Source organism: Macrotis lagotis, chromosome X, assembly GCF_037893015.1.
Source record: "Macrotis lagotis isolate mMagLag1 chromosome X, bilby.v1.9.chrom.fasta, whole genome shotgun sequence".
NCBI classification, from domain to species: domain Eukaryota; kingdom Metazoa; phylum Chordata; class Mammalia; order Peramelemorphia; family Peramelidae; genus Macrotis; species Macrotis lagotis.
In genome coordinates this window covers 546,865,611-546,890,050 of record NC_133666.1, presented here as the reverse complement: position 1 = coordinate 546,890,050, position 24,440 = coordinate 546,865,611, and the positions used below count along the sequence as shown (strand labels likewise).

General features: G+C 35.8%; 2 protein-coding genes across 7 annotated transcripts in view; one reads left to right on the top strand and one right to left on the bottom strand.

Moving 5' to 3' along the window:
* The window catches only part of TMEM67 (transmembrane protein 67), a 90,688-nt gene extending 85,517 nt beyond the window's left edge, over positions 1-5,171 (bottom strand). The window contains exon 1 of the mRNA XM_074200170.1: positions 4,928-5,171. Within this exon, the coding sequence (XP_074056271.1) occupies positions 4,928-5,132 (205 nt within the window). The 5' untranslated portion in view covers positions 5,133-5,171. The remainder of the gene's footprint in view (positions 1-4,927) is intronic.
* Positions 5,172-5,285: 114 nt separating this feature from the next.
* The window catches only part of RBM12B (RNA binding motif protein 12B), a 63,038-nt gene continuing 43,883 nt past the window's right edge, over positions 5,286-24,440 (top strand). For 2 of the 6 annotated variants that reach the window (XM_074200179.1, XM_074200177.1), the window contains exons 1-3: positions 5,320-5,551; positions 9,765-9,886; positions 13,956-14,190. Coding sequence is in view for 3 of the 6 variants with exons in the window: in XM_074200174.1 (XP_074056275.1) it covers positions 16,575-16,590 (16 nt within the window). In the remaining 3 variants the exon portion in view is untranslated. Of the gene's footprint in view, positions 5,552-9,764; positions 9,887-13,955; positions 14,191-16,531; positions 16,591-24,440 lie in introns of all 6 variants that reach the window. The other 4 variants (XM_074200174.1, XM_074200173.1, XR_012471342.1 and 1 more) reach the window with 4 other exon arrangements.

Here is a 24,440-nt window from a genome sequence, read left to right as displayed (position 1 = left end):
GACTTGCTCAAGGTCACACAGCTATAAGTAATTATTATGTGTGTGAGTCTGGATTTGAACTCAGGCCCTCCTGATTCTAGGGTCAGTGTTCTATCCACCTTGCCACCTAGCTGCCCAATAGAAAACTTTTTAAAGAATGGTTAACAGTCAAAGGGAGGAGTTATGAAATGGTAGCATTTATAATGAAGACCTAAAAATAAAATATGTGCCTGTCAATTGGGAATTGCTGATAAAAACAAAAAAGAATACAATGAAATATTATTGTGACATAATATTATATATTAATGTTATAGATTGGGAGAAATCTGAGAAGACCTGTATGAACTGAGCAGAACTAGAAGAACATTTGAAACAGTGCTCACAATAATGGAAAAGAAAATAACTTTGAAAGACTTCAAAACTCCATTCAATACAATGACTAATGATGATTTCAGAAAAGGTGATTATGCAAAATGTTTCCCACCTCTTGGCAGAGGAGGTGATGAAATAGAAATGCAAACAGACCTGATCAGGTGTTGATTTATTCTGTTTATTTTATATTTCTCTGTTCCTGTGAGGGAGGGAAGGAGAGGTAATAGGGAGTTATAATAATCCCTCCCCAAAAGAACAGAAATTCCAAATAAAGAACAAAAGGAAGTTAAGGAAGACATATAGGCAAACAGGGCTATCATGTTAAATTTAATATGTACTTTACAATAAATGTACTAACAGAATTCCAGTATCATATATAATCTTTCTTCTGTTATTATAGATTAAAATGCTCATGTTTGTTAAATTCATACTGAAAAAGTAAAAAAGATATCTGAGAGAGAAGGAATCAAGATCCTTAAGGATACAGCAAATATAATGAAGGGCTCTCTAGGAAGGATGGAAGAAACAATGTATTGGGAAATGTAACTGATCAACAATTTTTTTATTTTAAAAAAAATGCAAAAAGTACCAAAATCAAAAACACAGGTGGAATAATTAGATTTTAGAAGAACTAGTACTAACATTCTTCTAAAACAAAAGGAAAGAGTAAAGTTAAGGATGGTCAGTTGGAAGCTTCTATTAAATGGTTTCAATTTTCTTTGTATAATTAAATCACTGTATGTAAGGGTGGCAGGGGAAGGTAAGGGACAGGTGTATAGGCAAAACTGGTCTAGTAAGGAAAGGAAAAGTTTTGAAATTGCTAAAAGGAATGATAGTCAAGAGAATGACAGGATCTTAACTGTTTTAGGAAGATTAATCTAATAGAGTTTAGTAGTATGAACTGAAAGAGAACATGTAGTAAACTGAGAGAAACATGCAATAAATAGTTCAAGTGAATAATAATGAATACCTAAAGTAGGACATCAGTAATGGTGATGGAAAAGATGTAATAAATCTATAAGATGTTATGGAAGAACTTGTTTGAATTTTGTGATTATTTAATAATTAATTAAATATACCTAAATTAGGGTGGGTTTTTGATTCAAATCAGATCTGACTATAAAGATTAGAAAAGGCCCAAGAACAGTATTTTAAAAAATTAATCTCACTTTAGATAAGTTTTAAAGAAAAGTACTATCAAAATAAGGGAGTTGAAGTGGTCAGAAGAAGGGGAGAAAGATTGATAGTATAGTCACTGGGTTCATGTGGAGTTTTTCTTGAAGAACCACTCTTACACTGTAAAACCCACAACTTGAGAAGAATTTGACTGGGAATCCCAAAGAAACTGTTCTCAGCATCAAACATAGTATCTTGCATACCATCAGGGTTTCCTAAATGCTAGTTGACTTTGAATTATAAATATTTCAAACCTGATCTCCTGAGCATATTCAGTGGCCTTTTCTGGTCCTTCACCTCTCAGAAGGATTCAATACTAGTGGAGTTACCTTCTTTCTTAAGGATGCTCCACTCCTAGGGTTTTCATTGTTCTGTCCTAGTTCTCTTCCAATCTATCTAATCCTTCTTAAGCTCCTTTGTTGGATCATCCTTGTCTGATTCCTAACAGTTTCCTGTCAGATTCCAAGACTCCACCCTGATCCTTTTATCTCTCTGTATACTATTTCAGTAATTTAGGTGCAGTTAGGTGGCATGGTGGATAGAGGGAGCAGAGTTAGTAATGTTCTCACCATAGCATGCCAGGCCTTTCGCTGTTATTTTCATGATACCATCTATCCACCTTTCAACCTCTGCTGTCTCCTTTTCCTTTTACCTTTCATCTTTCCGAATATTAGGTTTTTTCCAATAAGTCCCACCTCCTCATTTTGTGGTCAAAATACTTAAGCTTCAGTTTCAGTGTTTGACCTTTAGTGAATAGCCCAAATTAATTTCTTTAAGTATTGATTGATTTGATCTCCTTACTGTCCAAGGAACTCTCAAAAGTTTTCTTTAGCACCACAATTCTAAAGCTTCATTTTGCAGAGCTCAAGACCTCTCACAGTTATACATTAGTCCTGGAAAAACCATAGGTTTGATTATATGGACCTTTGTCAAAAAAGGTCCTTTAGGACCAGGATATAAACTGATCTTTTCCAAACTAGGAGTCACTGTTGTTTTTCAAATATGCTGGCTTATTGAATACAGCACTTTCCTTTAGGGTTTTAATTAGTTCAGTTAGAATTCCATTAGCTCAGAATGTCATAGTTAGCAATGCTTCCTAAAGTCTACTTGACTATTCTCCTGGATGTCTTGCTTTAGATCAGTAACCAAATTATTACATAATACTGAGATCATTCTTGTATAGTTCTTCTGTATATTCTTACATAATTCTTTTTGTTGTTGTTTTTGCAAGGCAATGGGGTTAAGTGGCTTGCCCAAGGCCACACAGCTAGGTCATTATTAAGTGTCTGAGAAGGGATTTGAACTCAGGTACTCCTGACTCCAGGGTGGGTGCTCTATCCACCACACCACTTAGCTTGCCCCTCTACTTTCTTTAATTAAATCTGAATTTCAGAATCAGAAATAATCAAATTTGGAATTAGGTATACTGGAGTTCAAATCTAGCCTCAGACATAGTTACTAGCTGTGTGACCCTGGGCAAGTCATTTATTTTCAGTTTGTTTTTTGCTTCCTCATTTTAAAAATGTAAATGAAACAACAGGGGTAGTTATGTCAAATGAAATAATTGTTAACACTTAGTACAAACATGCTATATAACAGTCAGTTATGTTTGTAATATTACTACAATTAATATACTACCATATTGATTATATTATCACTAATAAGTTATTTTTATTTGATTCTCAGTTCTGTACTCTCATGTAAATCCCTTGTGTGTATCAAAGTTATGGGAGTACTAGAGCATTTTATATGTCTGCTCAGGAACCTGTGTTGAGGCTAAGAAGCAACAATTAGAACTGATTGTGGAACAACTGATTTGCTTAAGATTGAAAAAGAAGTGTCCAAGTTGCCTCTTAAAAATGAGTATATGGGATGGCTAGGTGGTGTGGTGGATAGAGCATTGGCCCTGGAGTCAGGAGTACCTGAGTTTAAATATCAGGACACTTGATAACTACCTAGTTGTTGGCCTTGGGCAAGCTACTTAACCCCACAGCCTTGCAAAAAAAAAAAAAGAAAGAAAAAAAGAGTATACTATCCAGTTACTGGAGTTGAACACATAGTCAACATGAATATCTGGAAATAATGTCCTGGTTGAACCACAGCAACCTAATGTGTGATAAGGCATAAAGTTGAGAGAGAGTTCAAGGGTCTGTGTTCAAATTTGACCTCAGACAAAGGATTCTTTTGGCTCTAAATTTATGATTTTATGATGATCCAGTGCTTCCAGATATCAAGAAATGGTAAGAGGTTATCTTTTATCAGTAAGTTATCAAGGGGTGGCTAGGTGGTAGTGGATAAAGCACCAGCCCTGGAGTCAGGAGTACCAGGGTTCAAATCCAATCTCAGACACTTAATAATGACCTAGCTGTGTGGCCTTGAGCAAGCCACTTAACCCCATTGCCTTGCAAAAAACTAAAAAAAAAAAATTATCAAGCATTTATTAGGCACTTTGTGGGTGGGTGGGGGTGTAAATGAGTTCAATGACTTGCCTAAGGTCACACAACTACTAAGTATCAAGTGTCTGAGACCTGATTTGAACCCAGGTTCGCCAATCCTCTCTCCGCTGAGCAACCTAGTTGTACCCCAATCACTTATTTCCATTTTGCACAAGCACTAGACCGATTTCTAGAAAGACAAAGAAAAGCTTCCCTCCCTTCAGGAGTTCCGGTTCTGGGGGGGACACCAGACAATGCGGGGTGACTGGGGGGGGCCTCGGACGCTGAGGGGCGCGGGGAGGGATGAAGGAGTTAATAACAGGGCGGGGGGGTGCCAAGGGCAGAGGGAGGGAGGGGCCGCACTGGGGTCCTGGCAGCGCGGCCCGGGGGCACAGGCTGACGTCACTGCGGCTGCTGCCCGTGACCGTGGCCTACAAGGGGGCGGGATGGTGGGGGTGGGGGGGCGGGATGGCGGGGGTGGGGGGGCGGGATGGTGGGGGTGGGGGGGCGGGATGGCGGGGGTGGGGGGGCGGGATGGTGGGGGGGCGGGATGGCGGGGCGGGATGGTGGGGGTGGGGGGGCGCGGGATGGTGGGGGTGGGGGGGCGGGATGGCGGGGGTGGGGGGCGGGATGGCGGGGGGGGGGGGCGGGATGGCGGGGGGGGGGGGGGGGCGGGCGCGAGTGCGGATCTGGCTCCGGGCCGAGGCGCTCAGCCTCTTTGCCTCCGTTGTTTTCTCATCTGTACAATGAACCGGAGGAGCAAAAGGCAAAGCGCCCCGGGGTCTTCGGCCAAGAAACCCCCAGCGGGGTGGGGCCCCCGCGGCCGGACGCGGCCGGACGCGGCCGGGCTATGGCACTTGCGGACCAAGGCAGGATGAGGCGGGAACGCGGCCTGTCACCCCGCCCCCGTGTGCTCGCGGCCCTCAGCCCGGCTCCGGGGGCCGCGGGGCCGGCGCCGCTCTCACCTCGGGGGTCCCGCGTCTGGTTGGCTCCGCACTGGGCGCAGGACAGCGAGGAGATGTCGAAGTACTGGTGGGGGCCGCACGCCTCGGGCCGCTGGAAGGGCACCGCGAAGCCCCGGGCCGCCGGCAGCCGCGGCAGCACCAACCCCACCAGCACGACCCAGGCCGCCGGGGCAGCGGGCAGCCGCCCGGCGCGGGCCACGGCCATGGCGGCCCGCGATGCGCGCCCCGCCGTCGCCAGGGTGCCGAGAAGCGGCCTGCGTCGTTCGGGCCCAGCATGCCCCGCGGCCAAGCCGCCCCTCTGATTGGACGGCTCCGCGGCGCGCCCCCGGCCCTCCGCCCACCCAGGGGTTATTTTTAAAGTAGGGAAGGGGGCGGGAACGAGCGCCGCCCAGGCCGGCGTGCGGTTGCTAGGTTACCGGGGTAACAGACAGCTCCCGTGGCCGGCCCCGCGGACCCCCGGCTTCAGCCGGTGAGGGACGCTTGTCCGCCGCCACCCCGGCGCGCAGCCGCGGCCCTGGCCGCAGCCCCGGGACTTCACGTGTGGGACCGGGAGAAATCGGTGACGCGCGTTGCCTTGTCCGGCCGCCACGCCCGGGGCTCAGGGCGATGGTACAGAGAGAACAAGTAGGTGCACAAGTCCTTTAAGGTAGACAGAGGCGAGCCCGCCCCCAGCCCGTGGGCGAGAGATGCCTTAGGAAGGGCGCCGAGCTGGCCTCCGGAGGCCAAGGTTGTGTGTCCTAAACTTGGTCCTGCTGGATGGAGCCTGAGATCGGGGCCAGCATAATCAGAGTTCTAAGGTCCCTCCTCAACACCGGGCTTGGAGAATCTGGGGGGGCGCACACTAATGGGAGGGGGCTACCACGGACAGAGGTATCCCCTCAAAAAGTTGGAAGCTTAATCCATCTGAATGAGAAGGCGGCTCAGTGGATAGAGCACCGGCCCTGGAGTCAGGAGGACCTGAGTTCAAAAGTGCCCTCAGACAATAATTACCTAGCCGTGTGGCCTTGGGCAAACCACTTAACCCCATTGCTTTGTAAAAAACTAAAAAAAAAAAAAAAAAGGAACAGTGGAAAAATACAACTGTCTGTTTTGTCTATATATTTCTATGGCATTAGGATCATTTAACCTAAGTGAATCCATCTTTAAATCTTATTATAGTATGTATGACTTCAAACTATAATCAAAGAATATATTACTCAACATGATATATATTTGTTTAGCTATAAAGGTGGTTCTGGAAAAACTAATTAGAGCTCCTGGTTTCCAAAAGAATTGACCTCACCCTCTTCTTCTTCTGAAACTTACTGTGTGAACTAGTCTAAATCAATTAGCCTCTCTAAGCATCGACTATAAAATGAGGGAGTTAAATTAAATTCCCATCTCTAAATCTATCAAATCGTTCAATATTAGAAAATAAAATGCTTTGTATCAGTGAAACATATTAATGAAGAGACCTTACTATTTACTTTTCTGTGCTTTGCACAGTATTTCTCATATAATATTGATAAATACTTTATTCATTTATTTGATCCATTGTGAATGGGAAACCTAATGCTTTTCAACATGTTAGATACATTAAAAGAAAGGACAGATATGTACTTTATAAATTATTCCAGGGCTTTTCTATGTGTTTTAAAGTTGTCTTCACTGGTCTAGCTGTGGTAATATTATTCATTATGTTCATTGTTTTCCTAAGGATCAAATGGTCTTTATTCATGTTTTGGTCATAATGAGTAACTTTTTAATGTGTTATTTCAGTATCTTTTCCAAAACTTAAAATTTTTGCACAATTGTTCATTATGATAGTGATCTAAAATTCTCTCCTTCATCTCATCCCTCCAAAGTTTGGGATCAAGACCAAATTTATCTTATAAAAAAGAATAAAGTATGATGTTTCTCTGTAAAAACAGCATATGCAACATAGTGATGTGTTCCTTAAATGTCTGATAGAATTCACCTTGTAAATTCATCTGTACCTAGATTTTTTTTTAATCTATGGGAGTTCCCTTATACCTTGGTCAGTTTCTTTTTCTGAGATTGGATAATTTAAATTATTCATTGCATTTTTCTTTTATTTTTATATGTATTCATTTCATTTAGATCTTTAGTTTTATTATCAAATAATTTGTATAGCAGTTTCTGAACTTTTTCTTAACTCTCAACTAAACTTAACTCTCTTCATTTGTTGTAAATTCCCCTTTGCATTTTTCAAGTTGCCTTCATTCTTTAAGATTTTATTTTTTTTGCAAGAAGTGACTTGCCCTGACTTCAGGACCAGTGCTATATCTACTGCAACACCCAGCTGTCTCCTCTATCATTCTTTTAAAATCAAATTTGCTAATAGTTTATCAATTTTATTAGTCTTTTGTATTTTTTTCTTTTTTGTAAGGCAACGGGGTTGAATGACTTGTCCAAGGTCACCCTCCTAGGTAATTAGTAAGTGTCCAAGGTCACATTTGAGCTCAGGTCCTCCTGACTCCATAGCTGTGCTCTATCCACAGTGCCACCTAACTGCCCCCTAGAAAAACTCTTTATGTGAAGATACTATTATAGACACTTCCCACAGTTAAGAGACAGCAAGCAAGCTGTGTCCTGACCTTGGCATAACAACAGTCCTTTGCACTTATCCTCTGGATGATCCCCAGTAAAATCCCAGAATTGTTTCACAAAAATATTGTATTGTTTTGACCAGCACCAGGTGTTCTCTGAACTTGGACAAGCACAGGACAAGCTCATCAAGTTCTGATCATGAAGCCCTACTATGAATCAAACTTGTCTCATTGTTGCTGTAACCCATCATTGTCAAGGCCCCAGTTCACTGTATAGCCATTGGTATAAGTGTTGGGGTGTACCATCCCCAAAATATTGGGGTTTGGCATAAGATGTATAAGAAATCATGATACACAGGTTCCCTCCCAGGCAAGTTGGATGAGAGTTGAGAGACACTCTAACAAAGAGGGATCTGGCAAATTCTTGTTTATATAGGAAGAGAAGAAAAAAGAGAAAATGATCTCAGATAATAATTAAATCTGTTTGAATGGGTCTGGATGTCAGAAGTTGGCACCACCAAGAGACTGAAGGGACATATCTTAAAATTAACATGCTTTATAGGAGGGCTTTTAGAGATCAAAGACCACCCCAGGTGCTTAATGTGATTAAGGCTCTAGGAAGACCAGACCCTAATCTTCACAGAAAAGGTAAAAGGGCAAGTATGACCCTAAGCAGTGGGCACTGATAATGGGTAACCAGAAGACAAGAAGACCTTGGGCAAAGCAGAGGAACCAGAGTCAGTAATTAAGTCATAGTTAGAATTCCTGTTTCTATCAGGGACCTAGGAAGGGCACTCAGAGCAGATTCATTAATTGAGATCCCCCCCATCATAAATAGTGAGATCTGCCCACACTAAAGCAGGTTCTACAGAGGAATGGGTGGAGGGATTGAATGAGGCAACAGAAATATCCCTCTTGCTTACAAGTTTTACCGCACTTTGAAATTAAACTTCTGTTTGATTCCTGATTTTGTTGTCTCTCTAGTTTACTCCATTGGCTCTTTTCATTCACTGGTTAAAGACTGGTTTGGTCCAGCTGACTTTGTCATAGCATGAGGCTATGTACCAACACACAATATAAAATAAAGGAAGAATTTGGTATTAAATAGATCAAAGATAATGACATCCTTTTTGCTTATATTTTATTTAATTTATATTTATTTTAACTTTTATTTGCATGCCAAGCAAGGGAGGGGGGATCTTTGGAATTTTTAGTCAGATGGTTATCTGAGACAACCCTAATTCAGGCTCAAATCCAAAGGGTTAAAGGAAATTATATTATCTTGGTCTGGGGAGTTCTTCTAAAAATAAACATTTTTTTTTTTTTGGTTATTGATAGCCAGAAATGAGGACATAGTCATTTTCCTCCTCCAACTTGTCCTAAACTCCTGCCTTGATTATGTACAAATGTACATAATAGTTTTGAATTCCATGCTGTGTTTTGGCCAACAAATAACCTAATTGTCTCCTTAAGTTTGAGTAATTCCAGTGCCAGTGAATGCAATTGCTTGGTCACAGAGAGGATATAAAATAGCTATGCAGGAATTGGGTGACTGTTAAGGAGAGTAGGACAGCATCATGAGCTCCATCTAGTCTCTGTTTTCGTTCTAAACTACCCCCACTGGGTATCTTGTTTCCCTTCCCCAACCCCTTTCACTTTCCTTCTGAGTGTTGCCTTCCCCTATTATCCTGTAAGCTTCTAGAAAATTGTGACTTTTCCTTTTTATCTGTTTTTATATCATCACTTAACATTGTGCCTGGGATATATAGGGGCTTAATGTTAAGTGGAAGAAAAGTGGTATGAAAGATTTCATCAAAGACATTTTTGAGGAAAACAAAGATTAAAAGATAAAAAAAGTTTCTCAAGTAAGTGGTCAAAGTAAAAGATATCAATGAAAAATCTATATCTGCTGTCAAAATTAATAATTTTTACTGGCCAAAGTCTAAATTCTCAATCTGTAACTAAGGATTATGAGTTTGGAATTTCTTTCTCTCCTATTATTATTATTGTTCTTACAATCACAGAAGGATGATTTTTGAGATACTCAGTCCTGTTATCTTTGTGGGAACTACATAGTTTTCTGGTATTTGATAAATACTAAATCAGGTATGAGAGTGATAATCATCTTCTCTATCCAATATGAAGGTGACATATTTGTGAGCAAATGTGGAATCTAATTCAATAGCTGCCAGAAGTTTCTAGTAATCCCCTTGTTTCTTCCTAATGTATAGATAGAGAATACATTTCACAGCTAACCTCTATTTTCTGTCATTTTATCTTAACCCTAGATATTTTAAGGAGTACACTTCATATTATTAACAGAAAACAAGGAAGGCTTCCAGCATATTGATTGAATCCCCTCTGGCAAACTTATCTTAGGACATGGAAACAAGTCACACAGTATACACAAGTATGTATGGGTAGCAATCAGCAACAGCATTGATTTCATTATTAAGATTACAGATCCATTTTGAGTATTTGCTTTGAACTAATAAGTCCTCTGATTGGCTAATAAAAGAAAAGCATTCTAAATTCATGACTCAGGATTGGAATAGATATTAACTAACAGTGTGACTTGAGCATGGAATAATTTGTTTTACATGGAGTAAATTGTTTTACAAAATAATTGGACCAGTTCATAGCTGTGGAAAGCAATGCATTTCTGTGTCTATTTTGCTAGCAACAATTTCTATCTTTGATATTTAGATTGGTATGAAGTTATAACATAAAGTTACTTTGATTCTTCTTATTTCTCTTGTAAAAATGGCTATCCTGCTTCTCCTTCCTGAATCTTAAGGGTATATCTGGGCTATCTGTGAATTGCCCCAGTTCCTACCAAATGTATTCCCTCTAATAATAGGCATAAGTCACCTACACCTCTATTCCACTTAGCATTGACAGCTTGGATTTTACAAAGGAATATTTACTTCAAAGATATAATAATATGTAGACTTGCTCTCCAACACATGGAGTATAATGTCCCCTCCACTTTGCACCAACTCATCTCTGGGGAGGGGAAGGTATTAGTTTCATAGCTAAGCTCAGTTCCTATAAAAAAATAATTCCAATTCTAAACCCCCAAACCCTCTTTGGAATGTATTCCCAGGCCCTGGCTTCTCGTGTATTCCCTGCCAGACTGGCTAGCTGTATCAATCCTGCTTGCAATCCAGTGTCCAAGATTGCTAGGGTTCAAACTCCCCAGTGATGGTGACACTAATGACAAACAACCCAGAATAAAACAAATATTCGTAGGTGCATTTCTCACCAAGTTAAATTCGAGGGTGTGCAAAGGAAGGAAGTTTTCCCCTTTTTGCCCATTGGTGCATGGTGGCCCTGTAGGTTGCCCCCTGCTAGATGCACCAGGAATGAGGGAGGAGGAAAAAGAAGAGGGCAAAAGGGGCAACTGTCTCAGTCTGGCCTGCTTTACAAAAGCAAACTCTTTGGCTTTATAATCATTCAGAAAAGGCTATCCCCTACAAACATACACAAACACACACAGAATTATTTACCAATCTAAAGTTTTCTTCTTATTTTAACTACATTTACTTTGTTGGTGCAAAATTTGTTTAATTTAAACATAATTAAAGTCATATTTTTGTCTTTTATTGGTCTATATCTAATAAGATAAATACACATAAATGTCAAATTTTATACTTGGGTATGAATGAATTTCACAAATAGCAGATGGAAGAAGTGTGATCAGACCACAATTTGAAAATTTTCTGAGTGTTTTATGTGTCAAAAGTATTTTTTGGCAGCTACAAAAATTCATATGATCTAAGAATGTAGTAACAGAAATATGGCATGCAGGAATAATGAAGTTATAGTCTCTCTATATATATACTCTGCCCTCACCAGAATTTATCTGTAGTATCTATTCAATTTGAACAATATAGTTTCATCATACATTTCTGGAGATGAGGATGAAAACCAGAACAATGAAGAGCCTTGAGTTCATGAAATAGAAAATGGATTGAAGGAAATCAATATATTAACCTGGAGAAGAGAAGACTCAGAAAGTAGATGATAACTAACTGTTCAAATATTTGACAAGCTGCCTTTCAGAAGAGGGGTTAGGCTTATTACTCTCTTTGATCCTAAAGGGTAAAACCAGGAGGAATGAGTGAAAGTAGCAATGAGGACTATTAATTTAGGCTTGATATCAGAAGAAACTTTTTAACAATTAGAACTGAACAATAATGGAATGAGTTGCATTGAGAAGTGCTGGCTTCTTCTCTTTGGAGATGTTTTTCTTGCATTATTTTGTAGAATTATTTTGTAGAATTCTTCTATATGTCCTTCATATGTGTTAGTTTTAATTACATTATAGAATTCTATTACATTAATGTACCCAATTTTTAAAACCATTTCCCTTTTGCTGGACATATTGATTCCTTCTTATTTGAAAGTAATGTCAGGGCAGCTGGGTGGCGTAATGGATAAAGCACCAGCCCTGGAGTCAGGAGTACCTGGGTTCAGGTCGGGTCTCAGACGCTGGGTGATTGCCTAGCTGTGTGGCCTTGGGCAAGCCACTTAACCCCATTTGCCTTGCAAAAACCTAAAAAAAAAAAAGTAATGCTATTCTTAAAATAGTTCTTTATTCTAATAATAAATAAAGTTAACTCTTTATGTTGCTTATTTTATGTAATATCTTCAGGATATAGTCCTAGGAATGCAATTATTGGTCAAGGAGCACATTGTTTATGTTAACTTACATGCTCTAGATTGCATTGTAGTCTGATTTATATAATGCAGCTTTTAATAGAGAGTTCATTTATCCATTTGAAATTTATTGCGGCATATAATATAGTGAGATGGTCTGAACTTGCTAAATTTTCTGTCAAACTTGTTTTGCAGTTTTACCAGAAGTTATTGCTTTGTTAGTGGCAGTTAGGTGGTATGGTGGATAAGTGCTAAGCTTGGAGTCTGGTCAGCCTAGGTTCAAATCCTGCCTCAAACATTAGCTAGCTGTATGACCCTCACTTAACTTCTGTCAGGCTCATTTTTCTTCTCTGTTAAATAAAAAGGAGGGGAGGGGATTTTGAGAACACCTATCTCCCAGGGTGGTTGTGAGGATCACAAGAGATGATATTTGTTAAGGGCCTTACATATAGTGAGCACTTAATAAATATTTGTTTCCTTCTTTGAATAAGGAATTCTTTTCCCAGAACTTTGTGTCTTGGGTTTCTTTTTCTTTTTCTTTTTAGGTTTTTGCAAGGCGATGGGGTTAAGTGGCTTGCCCAAGGCTACACAGCTGGGTCATTATTAAGTATCTGAGGTCACATTTGAACTCAGGTCCTCCTGACTCCAGGGCTGGTGCTCTATCCACTGCACCACCTAGCCACCTCCAGTTTTGGGTTTCTTGAAGACTGCTGTATGAGCTCCCTTCTAAGTTTTCAATAAATCAACTTTTTTATTTTTAAAAAATCTAGTTAGTGTAATCATTATTGCTTTATAATTTTAGATATGATAGGGCCACCATTTCTTAATTCATATCCCCTCCATTATTTTTCTAGATAAGGAATCCTTAACTTTTATTATGTCATGGACCCCTTCGATAATCTGGTGAAACATTTGGATCCTGTCTCAGAATAATATTTTTAAGAAGTTGAAAGAAATGCTAACTTTCAGTTAAAGGCTAATAAAAAAAAAGATATAATTTTTTTATCCACTGATGTTATAGATATTCTTAACCTTTTTTATATTAATTTTATTATATTATCTAATTCTATAAATATCCCTTGATAATTTGATTGATATAACATTAAACATGTAGATAAATTTGATATAACATTAAACATGTAGATAAATTTGAGTAATATTATATTACAATAAATGCAATAAAATTATTTTCATTAATTTCTGCAAAAAAATTGTCTGTTTATTATTTAATAGATACAATTACTGAAAATCCACAAAGTTCTTGACATCAAATCCTTGGCACTGTCAAATGGTTCAATATCAGAAACAGATTTTCTATTATCAATGGAAATGACACTAAATAAGATACATTTTCATCTTCTTTTCTAATTCAAAGGATCACTGGGCCTTTCAATATAACTTGGAGAAGAGTTCTCCTATTTGTGTTGTCTTCCTCCATTGAAATGTACACTTTGACAGAAAGGATTTTAACATTTATCCTCAGTGTTTACCACAGTCCTTTACACATAGTAAACTTTTAGTAAATTCTTTTTCATTTAAACCATATAATTCCTTTGTGTGTCTTGGTAGATTTTCTCCTAGATGTGCAATACATTTACTTTCAAATGGCATTTTTCTTTATCTTCTAGCCTTTTGTTATTAAGGCTATTAAAATATTTTAACAGACAGCTCTTTATTTGGTGTTATTAGGATAGTTTTTAAGGTGAATATTCCCAGTGAAGAAAAATTCATAAATGCTAATTTGTGTGCATTAGTATAGTGATTTTGTGAATGAATCCTTTACTAAAATTTCTAAATTTTTTTCATTTGTTCCCTAGGTTTTAATGTAAATGTGGTACAATCAAAGGAATAACTAAAGAGTTCATATGCAACTGACTGACTACAATCCAAATGGAGAACTGAGTGGGGACTCTACTTCCTGAAATTCATAATGGAGGATGTCCTTTCAGATCTGCTCTAGAGCATACACATAAATTTACTATCTCCTAATGGCTTACTGGGTGGTGATGGAGAATCTTTAATTGACTACTGAACCAGAACTCAGTTCTAAAGGTATATATAAGAGATGAAACCTCTGTCTCTATTCTGTGTATCTGTCTCTCTGTGTCTCTGAATCTCCCTGTCTCTGGCTCTTTTGCTTGATAGGTTTTCAGTGAGAAAGAAGAAATAAACCTCTAGATGAGAAAAGATAGGTAGGAGTGATGAAAGCATTAGTGCTCTATCACAAGCTGAATCATCTCCCTCGCCAACAGTCCATAAGTACTTTATCTCTTGTTTCAGGGATTTTCTCTCCTGATCTTAGGTGAACGAGTATCACAAAGAGATTGACTATGTTAGATCCTTATATGCTTTGGAAGGTTAGTAGGGTCACCCAATCCAATTATTGAAATCAAAAGCAGTAACCACAGCAGAGCGACCAGCCTGCCCCAAAGAGCAATCTGTCTCAGTCTGCCAGTGAATCAACCTCATAGTCAGTAGCAAAAAAGAGTATGATTTATTCATTGAATATGTCGCATCCAGAAGTGACATTCATGGGGAGAATATTTTCTGTCAAAAACTTTTAAGTCTGAATTTTCTGTCTCCAGGAGAGCGGACTATCAGTATGGGGAGGGGGAAGGGAGGGGAACCTGTATTCCAGTTACAGCAAGCTATACATTCTTAATATCCCTTTATAAAAGTTAATTCATTTTAATTAGTTAATTGCTAATATTAGAGATTGATATGGGGACTCATGAATGACAAACTGGAGAAAGAACCTCAAAAACCTGTCAGAGTTAACTCTGAGGGAAGTTATAGTCAGAATTCAGTCTCAGGACATGACCAGCTAGTTCAGGTATGAAATGAATGAGTCTATAACAGAGGTACTACACATGAAAACTATTGCCAACAAAAGATAGATTTTTTTTGTTTGTTCTTTGATCATGCTTATTTCCTAAGTTTCTATTTTTGATAGGAGGTGAGGGTCCTATTTCTATATCTAATAAGAATCATCAGTCCATGGACCTTTGCTTCTTTTCTGATCTAAATAGTAAATCTACTGTTATCTCCATTCCAAAGGTTAATAGCTCTTGGTTTCGAAATTTCTGATCCCATTGAGGAAAGATCTTTTCATTCCTATGTTTTTTTTTTTTTATGTAAACAAGTTTGTTTTATAAAAAGATCTTTTCTGCAGCCATTGATTAATCATGTGATTTATATTTTATATTATCAATATAATATGCTAATTATTTTCTAAGTTTGAACCTTTTTTTTGCATTCATGGTTTTTTGTTGTTATTTTTGCAAGGCAATAGGGGTTAAGTGATTTGCCCAAGGTCACACAGCTAGGTAATTATTAAGTGTCTGAGGCTGGATTTGAACTCAGGCACTCCTGACTCCAAGGACCCCTGCTGTGTCCACTGTACCACTTAGCTGCTCCACATTCAGGGTTTGTTTGTTTGTTTTTTTAATCTACCTGGATCATAGAAAATACTTTATGGATATATTGATATTTTTTCCCAAACTTAATTTAATATTTTTGCTTAAATATTCTTTAGTTATATTGATCTGAAATTATCCTCTCATATATATCTATCTTAAGTTTGGTAATCAGAAAAAAGTTTGTCTTTTTAAAAAGCTTGTAGAATGCCTTTTCATTTTTAATATTATAGCGATTTATCCATTTTATTTAGACTTTCAGGTTGTTAACATATAATTTGACATAATTTCTGAACATTTTTTAATATTTTCAATTACTCTTTTTAAAATTTTTGATTAATAAAATTTTTAAGAATTGATTTAATTTAACTGTGTGGCCTTGGGCAAGTCACTTAACCCCATTTGCCTTGCAAAAATCTAAAAAAAATGGATTCAAAATCAAATTTGCATTTGGTTTATCAGTATTGTTCATTTTATTTAAAAATCCCTTGGTTCTGTTTTATTATATTAATAGATTTTTAAAGTTATTCTTTTATCATGTATCTAATTTTAAAAATCTATTTTGTGTTTGATATGGTATTAGTGATTTGTTAAGTTCCTAGGGTTCAAAAATTACATGCTCAACTCATAAGTCATCTTTTCTTTCTCTTTTGTTAAAATACAAAACTACTTCTAAGGACTGCTTTAGCTTATTACTACAGTTTTGGTATCTTATTTCATGGTGATAATTTTTTTTTAAACTATCTCATCAAAAGAAACAAAAAAAAAGCTAAAAAGGAAAAGAAAAAACATAAGAGATTTAGTAACATTAAGCTGATTATATTCCTACATGGGAAGATGATACTTGTAACTTTTAAGAACTTTATCATTTTTATGGCAATTAGAATGAGTATATATAGAAAAGGGTGTGGGTGTGAATTGAATATGAGGATTTATTTTATATCCTGCAACTTTGCTAAAATTCTAATTGTTTCCAGTAGGTTTTTGGATGATTCCTTGGGATTCTCTAGATATACCATCATGTCATCTGCAAAGAGTGAGAGTTTTATCTCTTCCTTCACAATTCTAATTTCTTCAATTTCTTTTTCTTCTCTAATTGCTGAAGTTAACATCTCTAATACGATATTGAATACTAGTGGTGATAATGGGCATCCTTGTTTCACCCCTGATCATATTGGGAATGCCTCTAACCTCTCCCCATTGAATATAATGCTTGTTGATGGTTTTAGATAGATACTGCTTATTATTCTAAGGAACAGGCCATTTATTCCTATGCTCTCTAGTGTTTTTAGTAGGAATAGGTGCTGTATTTTGTCAAAAGCTTTTTCAGCATTTATTGATAAAAATCATATAATTTCTGATAGGTTTGTTGTTGATATAATTCATTATATTAATAGTTTTCCTAATATTGAACCAACCCTGCATTCCTGGGATAAATTTTACTTGGTCAAAATGTATTATCCTAGTGAAAACTTGTTGCAATCATTTTGCTAAGATTTTATTTAAGATTTTTGCATCTATATTAATCAGGGAGATAGGTCTATAATTTTCTTTCTCTGTTTTAACTCTTCCTGGTTTAGGTATCAGCACCATATTGGTGTCATAGAAAGAGTTAGGCAGAGTTCTGTCTTCCCCTATTTCTCCAAAGAGTTTATATAGAATTGGAACCAATTGCTCCTTAAATGTTTGGTAGAATTCACTTGTGAATCCATCTGGCCCTGGAGATTTTTTCTTAGGGAATTCAATGATGGCTTGTTGCATTTCTTTTTCTGAGATAAGGTTGTTTAGGTATTTAATCTCCTCTTCATTTAACCTGGGTAACTAATATTTTGTAAATATTCATCCATTTGACTTAGATTGTCAAATTTATTGGCATAGATTTCTGCAAAATTAATTCCAAATTATTACTTTAATTACCTCCTCATTGGTGGAGAGTTCACCTTTTTTCATTTATGATACTAGCAATTTGGTTTTCTTCTTTCTTTTTTTTAATCAAGTTGACCAGAGGTTTATCAATTTGATTGGTTTTTCATAAAACCAACTCTTGGTTTTATTTTTTCAATAGTTTTTTGCTTTCAATTTTATTAATTTCTCCTTTAAGTTTTAGAATTTTTAATTTGGCATTTAATTGGGGGTTTTTAATTTGTTCTTTCTCTAATTTTGAGTTGCATATTTAGTTCATTGATTTCCTCTTTTTCTAATTTATTCATGTAAGCATTTGAAGATATAATATATCCCCTGACCACTGCTTTGAGTGAATCCCATAGACTTTGGTGTATTGTTTCATTATTGTCATTATCTAGGATAAAAATAATTAATTATTTCTATAATTTGTTGTTTGATCTACTCATTCTTTAAAATAAGGTTATTGAGTTCAGTTCTGGGTCTATATCTCTTTGGCCCAATATTGCATATGATTTTTATTACATTGTGATATGAGAAAGATGTATTCACTATTTGTGCCTTTCTGCAATTGATCATTAGGTTTTTATGCCCCTAGTACATGGTCAATTTTTGTAAAAGTGCCATGTACTGCAGGGAAAAAGGTATATTTCTTTCTATCCCCATTCAATTTCCTCCATAAGTCTATCATATCTAGTTTTTCTAACAATCTATTTACCTCCTTAAATTCCTTCTTGTTTATTTTATGATTCGATTTATCTAAATATGAGAGTGGGAGGTTGAGGTCTCCCACTAATAGGGTTTTGCTATCTATGTCTTCCTGTAGTTCTTTCAGCTTCTCCCCTAAGAATTTGGATGCTATCCCATTGGGTGCATTCATATTCAGTATTGAAATCATTTTGTCTATGGTACTTTTTAAGAAGATATAGTTTCCTTCCTTATCTCTTTTAAGGCTATCTATTTTTGCAGCTGCTTTGTCTGAGATAAGGATGTGTGAATCGAATATGATAAGATGAAATCCAAAAACCAAATTAAGCAATGAGAAAGAAGATTGCACTAGGTGACGAGGGAAGAGAGATACAGAATGGGGTAAATTATCTGACATAAAATATGTGCTTGCAAAAGAGGTATACTAGTGGATGAGAAAATGGGAGAGGCAACATTTGAACCTTACTTTCATCAGAATTGGTTCAAAAAACAATATATATATATACACTCATTTGGAGATAGAAATATATTTTACCCTAGAGAAGTCAAATGGGATGAGATAAGAGGGGGACTGATAGAAGGAAGGACTGATTGGGGAAGGTAGTGGTTAGAAGTAAAACTTATGAGGGTCAAGGTAAAAGGTATGGTGATAAATACAAAGTCAGCTATCATAACTTTAAATATGAATGATATAAATTCATCCATACAATGAAAGTGTGTAGTGGAATGGATTAAAAATCAGAGTGCTACAACATGGTGTTTATTTACAACATAATACTGTATTGCAGAGACAAATAAAAGATAAGTGACTGAAGCAGAATCTATTATGTTTCACCTGAAATTAAAAAAAAACAAAACAAACAGGGGTAGCAATCCTGATCCCAGACCAAAGCAAAAACAGATCTAATTAAAAGAGAAAGGAAGGAAACTATAGCTTGCTAAAACTTACTAAAGACAGTAAAAGTAATACTAATACTAAACATATATGCACCAAATGTTATAATATCCAGTTTTTAAAAGAAGTTAAATGGTTGCAAGAGTAAATAGTAAAACTTTCCCCTCTCAGAGACAATCTAACCAAAAAATAAACAAGAACATAGTTAAGGAGGTGAATAAAATGTTTAAAAAGATAAACATGATAGACTTTTAGAAAAAAGCTGAAAGGAATATATCTTTTTCTCAGAGGCACATGTCACCTACACAAAAATTGATAATTTATTAATGCATTAAAAACCTCACAATCAATTGCAGAAATACAGTATCATATACAAATACAATAAAAATTCATAATGGGCACTGGACAGATACATCAAAAATTAATTGAAAACTAAATAATCTAATACTAAAATATAGGTCAAAGAACAAATCATAGAAACAATCAGTAATTTAATTGATGAAAATGCTAATGAGACAACATGTCAAAACTTATGGGATGCAACCAAAGCAATACCTAGGTGAAAATATATATATCTTATATCACTAGAATGGAGAAAGAATAGATAAAAAAAATTGGGCATGCAACTAAAAATTTGAAAAAAATAACAAATTTTTAAAATTCCCAATTAAACACCAAATTGAAAATTCTGAAAAATCAAAGGAGAAATTAATAAAGTTGAAAATAAGAAAGCTATTTAATTAATAAATAAAACCAGATGCTGTTTTTATGGGGGGGGAATCAATAAAATAAACCATTGGTAAATTTAATTTAAAAAAAGGAAGAAAAAAATCAAATTACCAGGATCAAAAATGAAAGGAATGAATTCACCATCAATGAAGAAGAAATTAAAGAAATTATTAGGAAATTATTAATTTTATCCAATTATATGGCAATAAATCTGATAGTCTAAGCACAAATGAAGTATTTAAAAAATATAAATTGCCCAAATTAACAGAAGAGGAAATAAAATATTTAAATAACTCCATCTTAGAAAAAAAATTGAACAGGTCACCAATGAGCTCCCTTAGGGAAAAAAATCCCCAGGTCAGAAGAATTCACAAGTAAATTCTACCAAACATTTAAAGAATCTTAATATTATAAAAACTATTTTGAAAAATAGGTAACATAGAGTTCTACCAAATTCCTTTTACAGTACAAATATGGTGTTAATACTGAAATGAGGAAGAGTGAAAGCAGAAAAAGAAAACTATAGACCAATTTCCTTAATGAATATTTATGCAAAAATTTTAAATGAAATACTAGCAAGGAGATTACATAAATATGTCACAAGGATCATACACTATGACCAGATGAGATTTATGCCAAGAATATAGAACTGATTCACTATCAGGAAAACTATCAACATAACTGACCATATCAATAACAAAACCAATAGAAATATTATCTGACATAGAAGATATGCTTGCAAAAGAGCTATAATAGTGGATGAGAAAATGGGAGAGGCAACGTTTGAACCTTACTTTCATCAGAATTGGCTCAAAAAAACAATATAAAAATCTCAATATAAAAAAGGTTTTTGGCAAAACAAGAACCATTTCTATTAAAAAAACTATAGGGAACATAGGAATAAATGAAACTTTATTTAAAATGACAAGTAATATCTAACTGAAACTATCAAAAAGTATTATCTTAATGGGGATAAGCTAGAAATTTTTCCAATAAAATCAAAAGTGAAGCATTATTATTCAATAGCCCCAAATGCTAAGAGAAGAAAAATAAATTGAACGAAATAGAAGCAGCAATGAGGAAACAAAATGTTCACTCTTTCCCGAGGTTATGATGATATATTTAGAGAATCAATTAAAAAGCTACTAGAAATAATTAACAACTTTAGCAAAGTTGCAGGATATAAAATAAAATCACATAAATCATTAGCATGTCTATATTTTGCCAACAAAGTCCATAGGAAGAGAGATAGAAAGTGAAATGTCTTTAATACCTGCAGACAATAGAAATACTTGGAAGTCTATTTGCCAAGACAAACTCAAACTATATGAACACAGTAATGAAGTATTTTTCTTACAAATAAAGTCATATCTATACAATTAGGAAAAATGTTAATTGCTCATGGATAGATCAAACTAATGTAATGAAAAATGGCAATTCTACATAAATGAATCTATTTTTTCAATGTCATACCAATCAAACTTGCAAAAATACTTTAAAGCTAGAAAAAAATTGATCTGGAAGAACAAAAGGTCAAGAATATCAAGAGAATCAATGGAAAAAATGTGGAAGTGGCCTAGCCAGATCTCAAACTATTGTATAATGTGGTAATTATTAAAACAATATATTAGCTAAGAAATAGCATAGTGATCATTAGAATAGATTAGATATACAATATATAATATTTAATATCTGTAGCAATCTAGGTTTTGAGACAAGAACTCACTATTTGACAAAAACTGCAGGGAAAACTGGAAAACAGTATGGCAGAAACTAACCAATGTCTCACACCAAAATGGTTACAGGATTTACATATATAAATTGAGATCATAAGTAAATTAGGGGACCATGGAATAGTTTACCTGTTAGATTTATGGATAAGAAGAATTTAGGGTACAATAGGAGAGAGCTTTACAGATGTAAAATGGATAATTTTGATTATACTAAATTGAAAATGTTTTGTACAAACAAAATCAATGTAATCAAAATTAGAAGGGGGAAAAGATATAGCAAGTATATCTGATAAAGGGTTCATTTCTCAAATACATAGAGAACTGGGTTAAATATATGGAAATATGTCATTCCCCAATTGATAAAATAGTTAAAGGATATGAACAGGCTCTTTTTCAGATGAAGAAATCAAAGCTGGCTTATATCATGTGAAAGAATGCTCTAAATCACTATTTTTTTTTTTTGGCCAGGCAGTGGGGTTAAGTGACTTGTCCAAGATCACATAGCTAAGTATTAAGTGACTGAGGTCAAATCTGAACTCAGGTCCTGACTCCACTGCACCACCTAGCTGCCGCTAAATCAGTATTGATTAGAGAAATGAAAATTTAAAAAATTTTTGAGGTACCACCTCACACTTATCTGATTGACTAATATGACAAAAAAGTAAAATGATAAATGTTGGAGGGAATGTGGGGAAACTGAGACACTAATGCATTCTTGTTGAAGTTGTAAACTGCTCCAACCACTCAGGAGAGCATTTTGGAATTGTATTCAAAGGGCTATACTATGAATTCCCTCAGACTCAACAATACCACTATTAGATCTATTAAACAAAGAGATCAAAGAAAAGGGAAAAGGATCTATAAGTACAAAAATAATTACAGCAGCTCTATTTGTCATAGCAAAGAATTGGAAATTGAAGGAATGCCCATCAATTGAGAAATGGCTGAATAAGTAATGGAACATTATTGTACAATAAGAAATGATGAGCAAGATGATTTTAGAAAAGCCTAGAAAGACATAAAAATTGGTCTAGAATTAATTGAACAGTCCCAGGAGAACATTGTATATGGTATCAGCAACATTGTATGTTGTTCAATTATGGATGACTTAGTTATTCTCAACAATATAATGATCCAAGATAATTTCAAGGACTCAGGATGAAAAGTGTTCTCTGCCTCCAGAAAACTAACTCATGGCATTTGAATATAGATTGGAGCTTACTATTTTTTCACTTATCACTATAACCTCCTGGATGAAATATAAAGTTATATCTATTGTAATGAATATTATAATACCTTTACAGCTTTTACCTTATTTCTCTCCATGTATTCTACAATCCAGTGACACTGGATGTTCCTGAAATATACTCCATCTCGCCATTCCATGTGTTTTTTTAAATTTTTTCCCAATTTCATGCAAAAAGTAGTTTTCAACATTCATTCTTTTGCAAGCTTTTGAGGTCTATCTTTTCCTCCATTCTCCTTTCCCTTCCCCTTCCAACAAGAGGAAACAATCTGGTCTAAATTGTATATGTACAATCATGTTTAACATGTTTCCATATTAGTCATGTTGTGAAAGAGGAATTAGAACTAAGGGGGCATATCATGAGAAAGAAAAAAACATAAAAGATGTTTAAAAGAGTGAAAATAGTATGTTTTGCTTTTCATTCAGACTCCATAGTTTTGTTGTTTTTTTCCTGGATATGGATGGTATTTTCTGTAACAGGTATCTCAGGTTTGCCCTTGCTCACTGAACTGTTAAGAGGAACTGCATCCATCTCACAATGTTGCTGTCAATGCATATCATGTTCTTCTGGTTTGGCTCACTTCACTCAGGATTGGTTCATAGAACTTTTTCCAGGGTTTTCTAAAGTCTGGCTCTCATGATTTCTTACAGAACAATAGTATTCCATAATATTCATATGTCATAATTTGTTCAACCATTTCCTAATTAATTCCCTTCAATTTCCAATTCTTTGCCACTGCAAAAAAGAGGTGCTATAAATATTTTTAAACATATGAGATTTTCTACACTTTTTATGATCTCTTTGAGATATAGACCTAATAGTGGTATTGCTGGATCAAAAGGTATGCAGAGTTTTATGGCTCTTTGGACATATCCAAATTACTCTCCAGAATAGCTGGATCAGTTCACAACTCCACCAAAAAATGCATTAGTGTACCAGTTTCCCCATATCCCCTCCAACACTGATCATTTTCTTTCTCTTTTTTTTTTTTTGTCATATTGGTCAATCTGAGAGGTGTGAAGTAGTATTTCAGAGATGTTTTAATTTGCATTTCTCTTATCAATAATGATTTGAAGCATTTTTTCATATAACTATAAATAGCTTTAATTTCATCATCTGAAAACTGCCTGTTCATATCCTTTGACCATTTATCAGTTGGGGAATATCTTGTAATCTCATTTCTGTAATTTGTAATGTGCAACTTGTAACTTGTAATCAGTTTTAGAAATGAGTCCTTTATCAGAAACACTAGCTGTGAAAATTGTTTCCCAGCTTTCAAAGATTTGTTTGAGCAAAATCTTTTGAATTTAAATCATTCATTTTGCAATTTATGTTCTCTATTTCTTGTTGGACACAAACTCCTCCCCTCTCCATAGATCTGACAGACTAAATGAAAGATGGTATCACCCTTTATGTCTAAATCCTGCACCCATTTCAACTTTATCTTGTTAAAGGATGCAAGATACATAGGTCTATATTTAGTTTTTGGAATACTGTTTTCCAGTTTTCCCAACAGTTTTTGTAAAATAATGAGTTTTTATCCCAGAAGCTGGAATCTTTGGGTTTATCAAAAAGTAGATTATGATAATCATTTACTATTGTTTCTTTTGTTATACCTAATTTGTTATTGTACCTAATCTATTATTATCCACTGATCCATGTTTTTATTTCT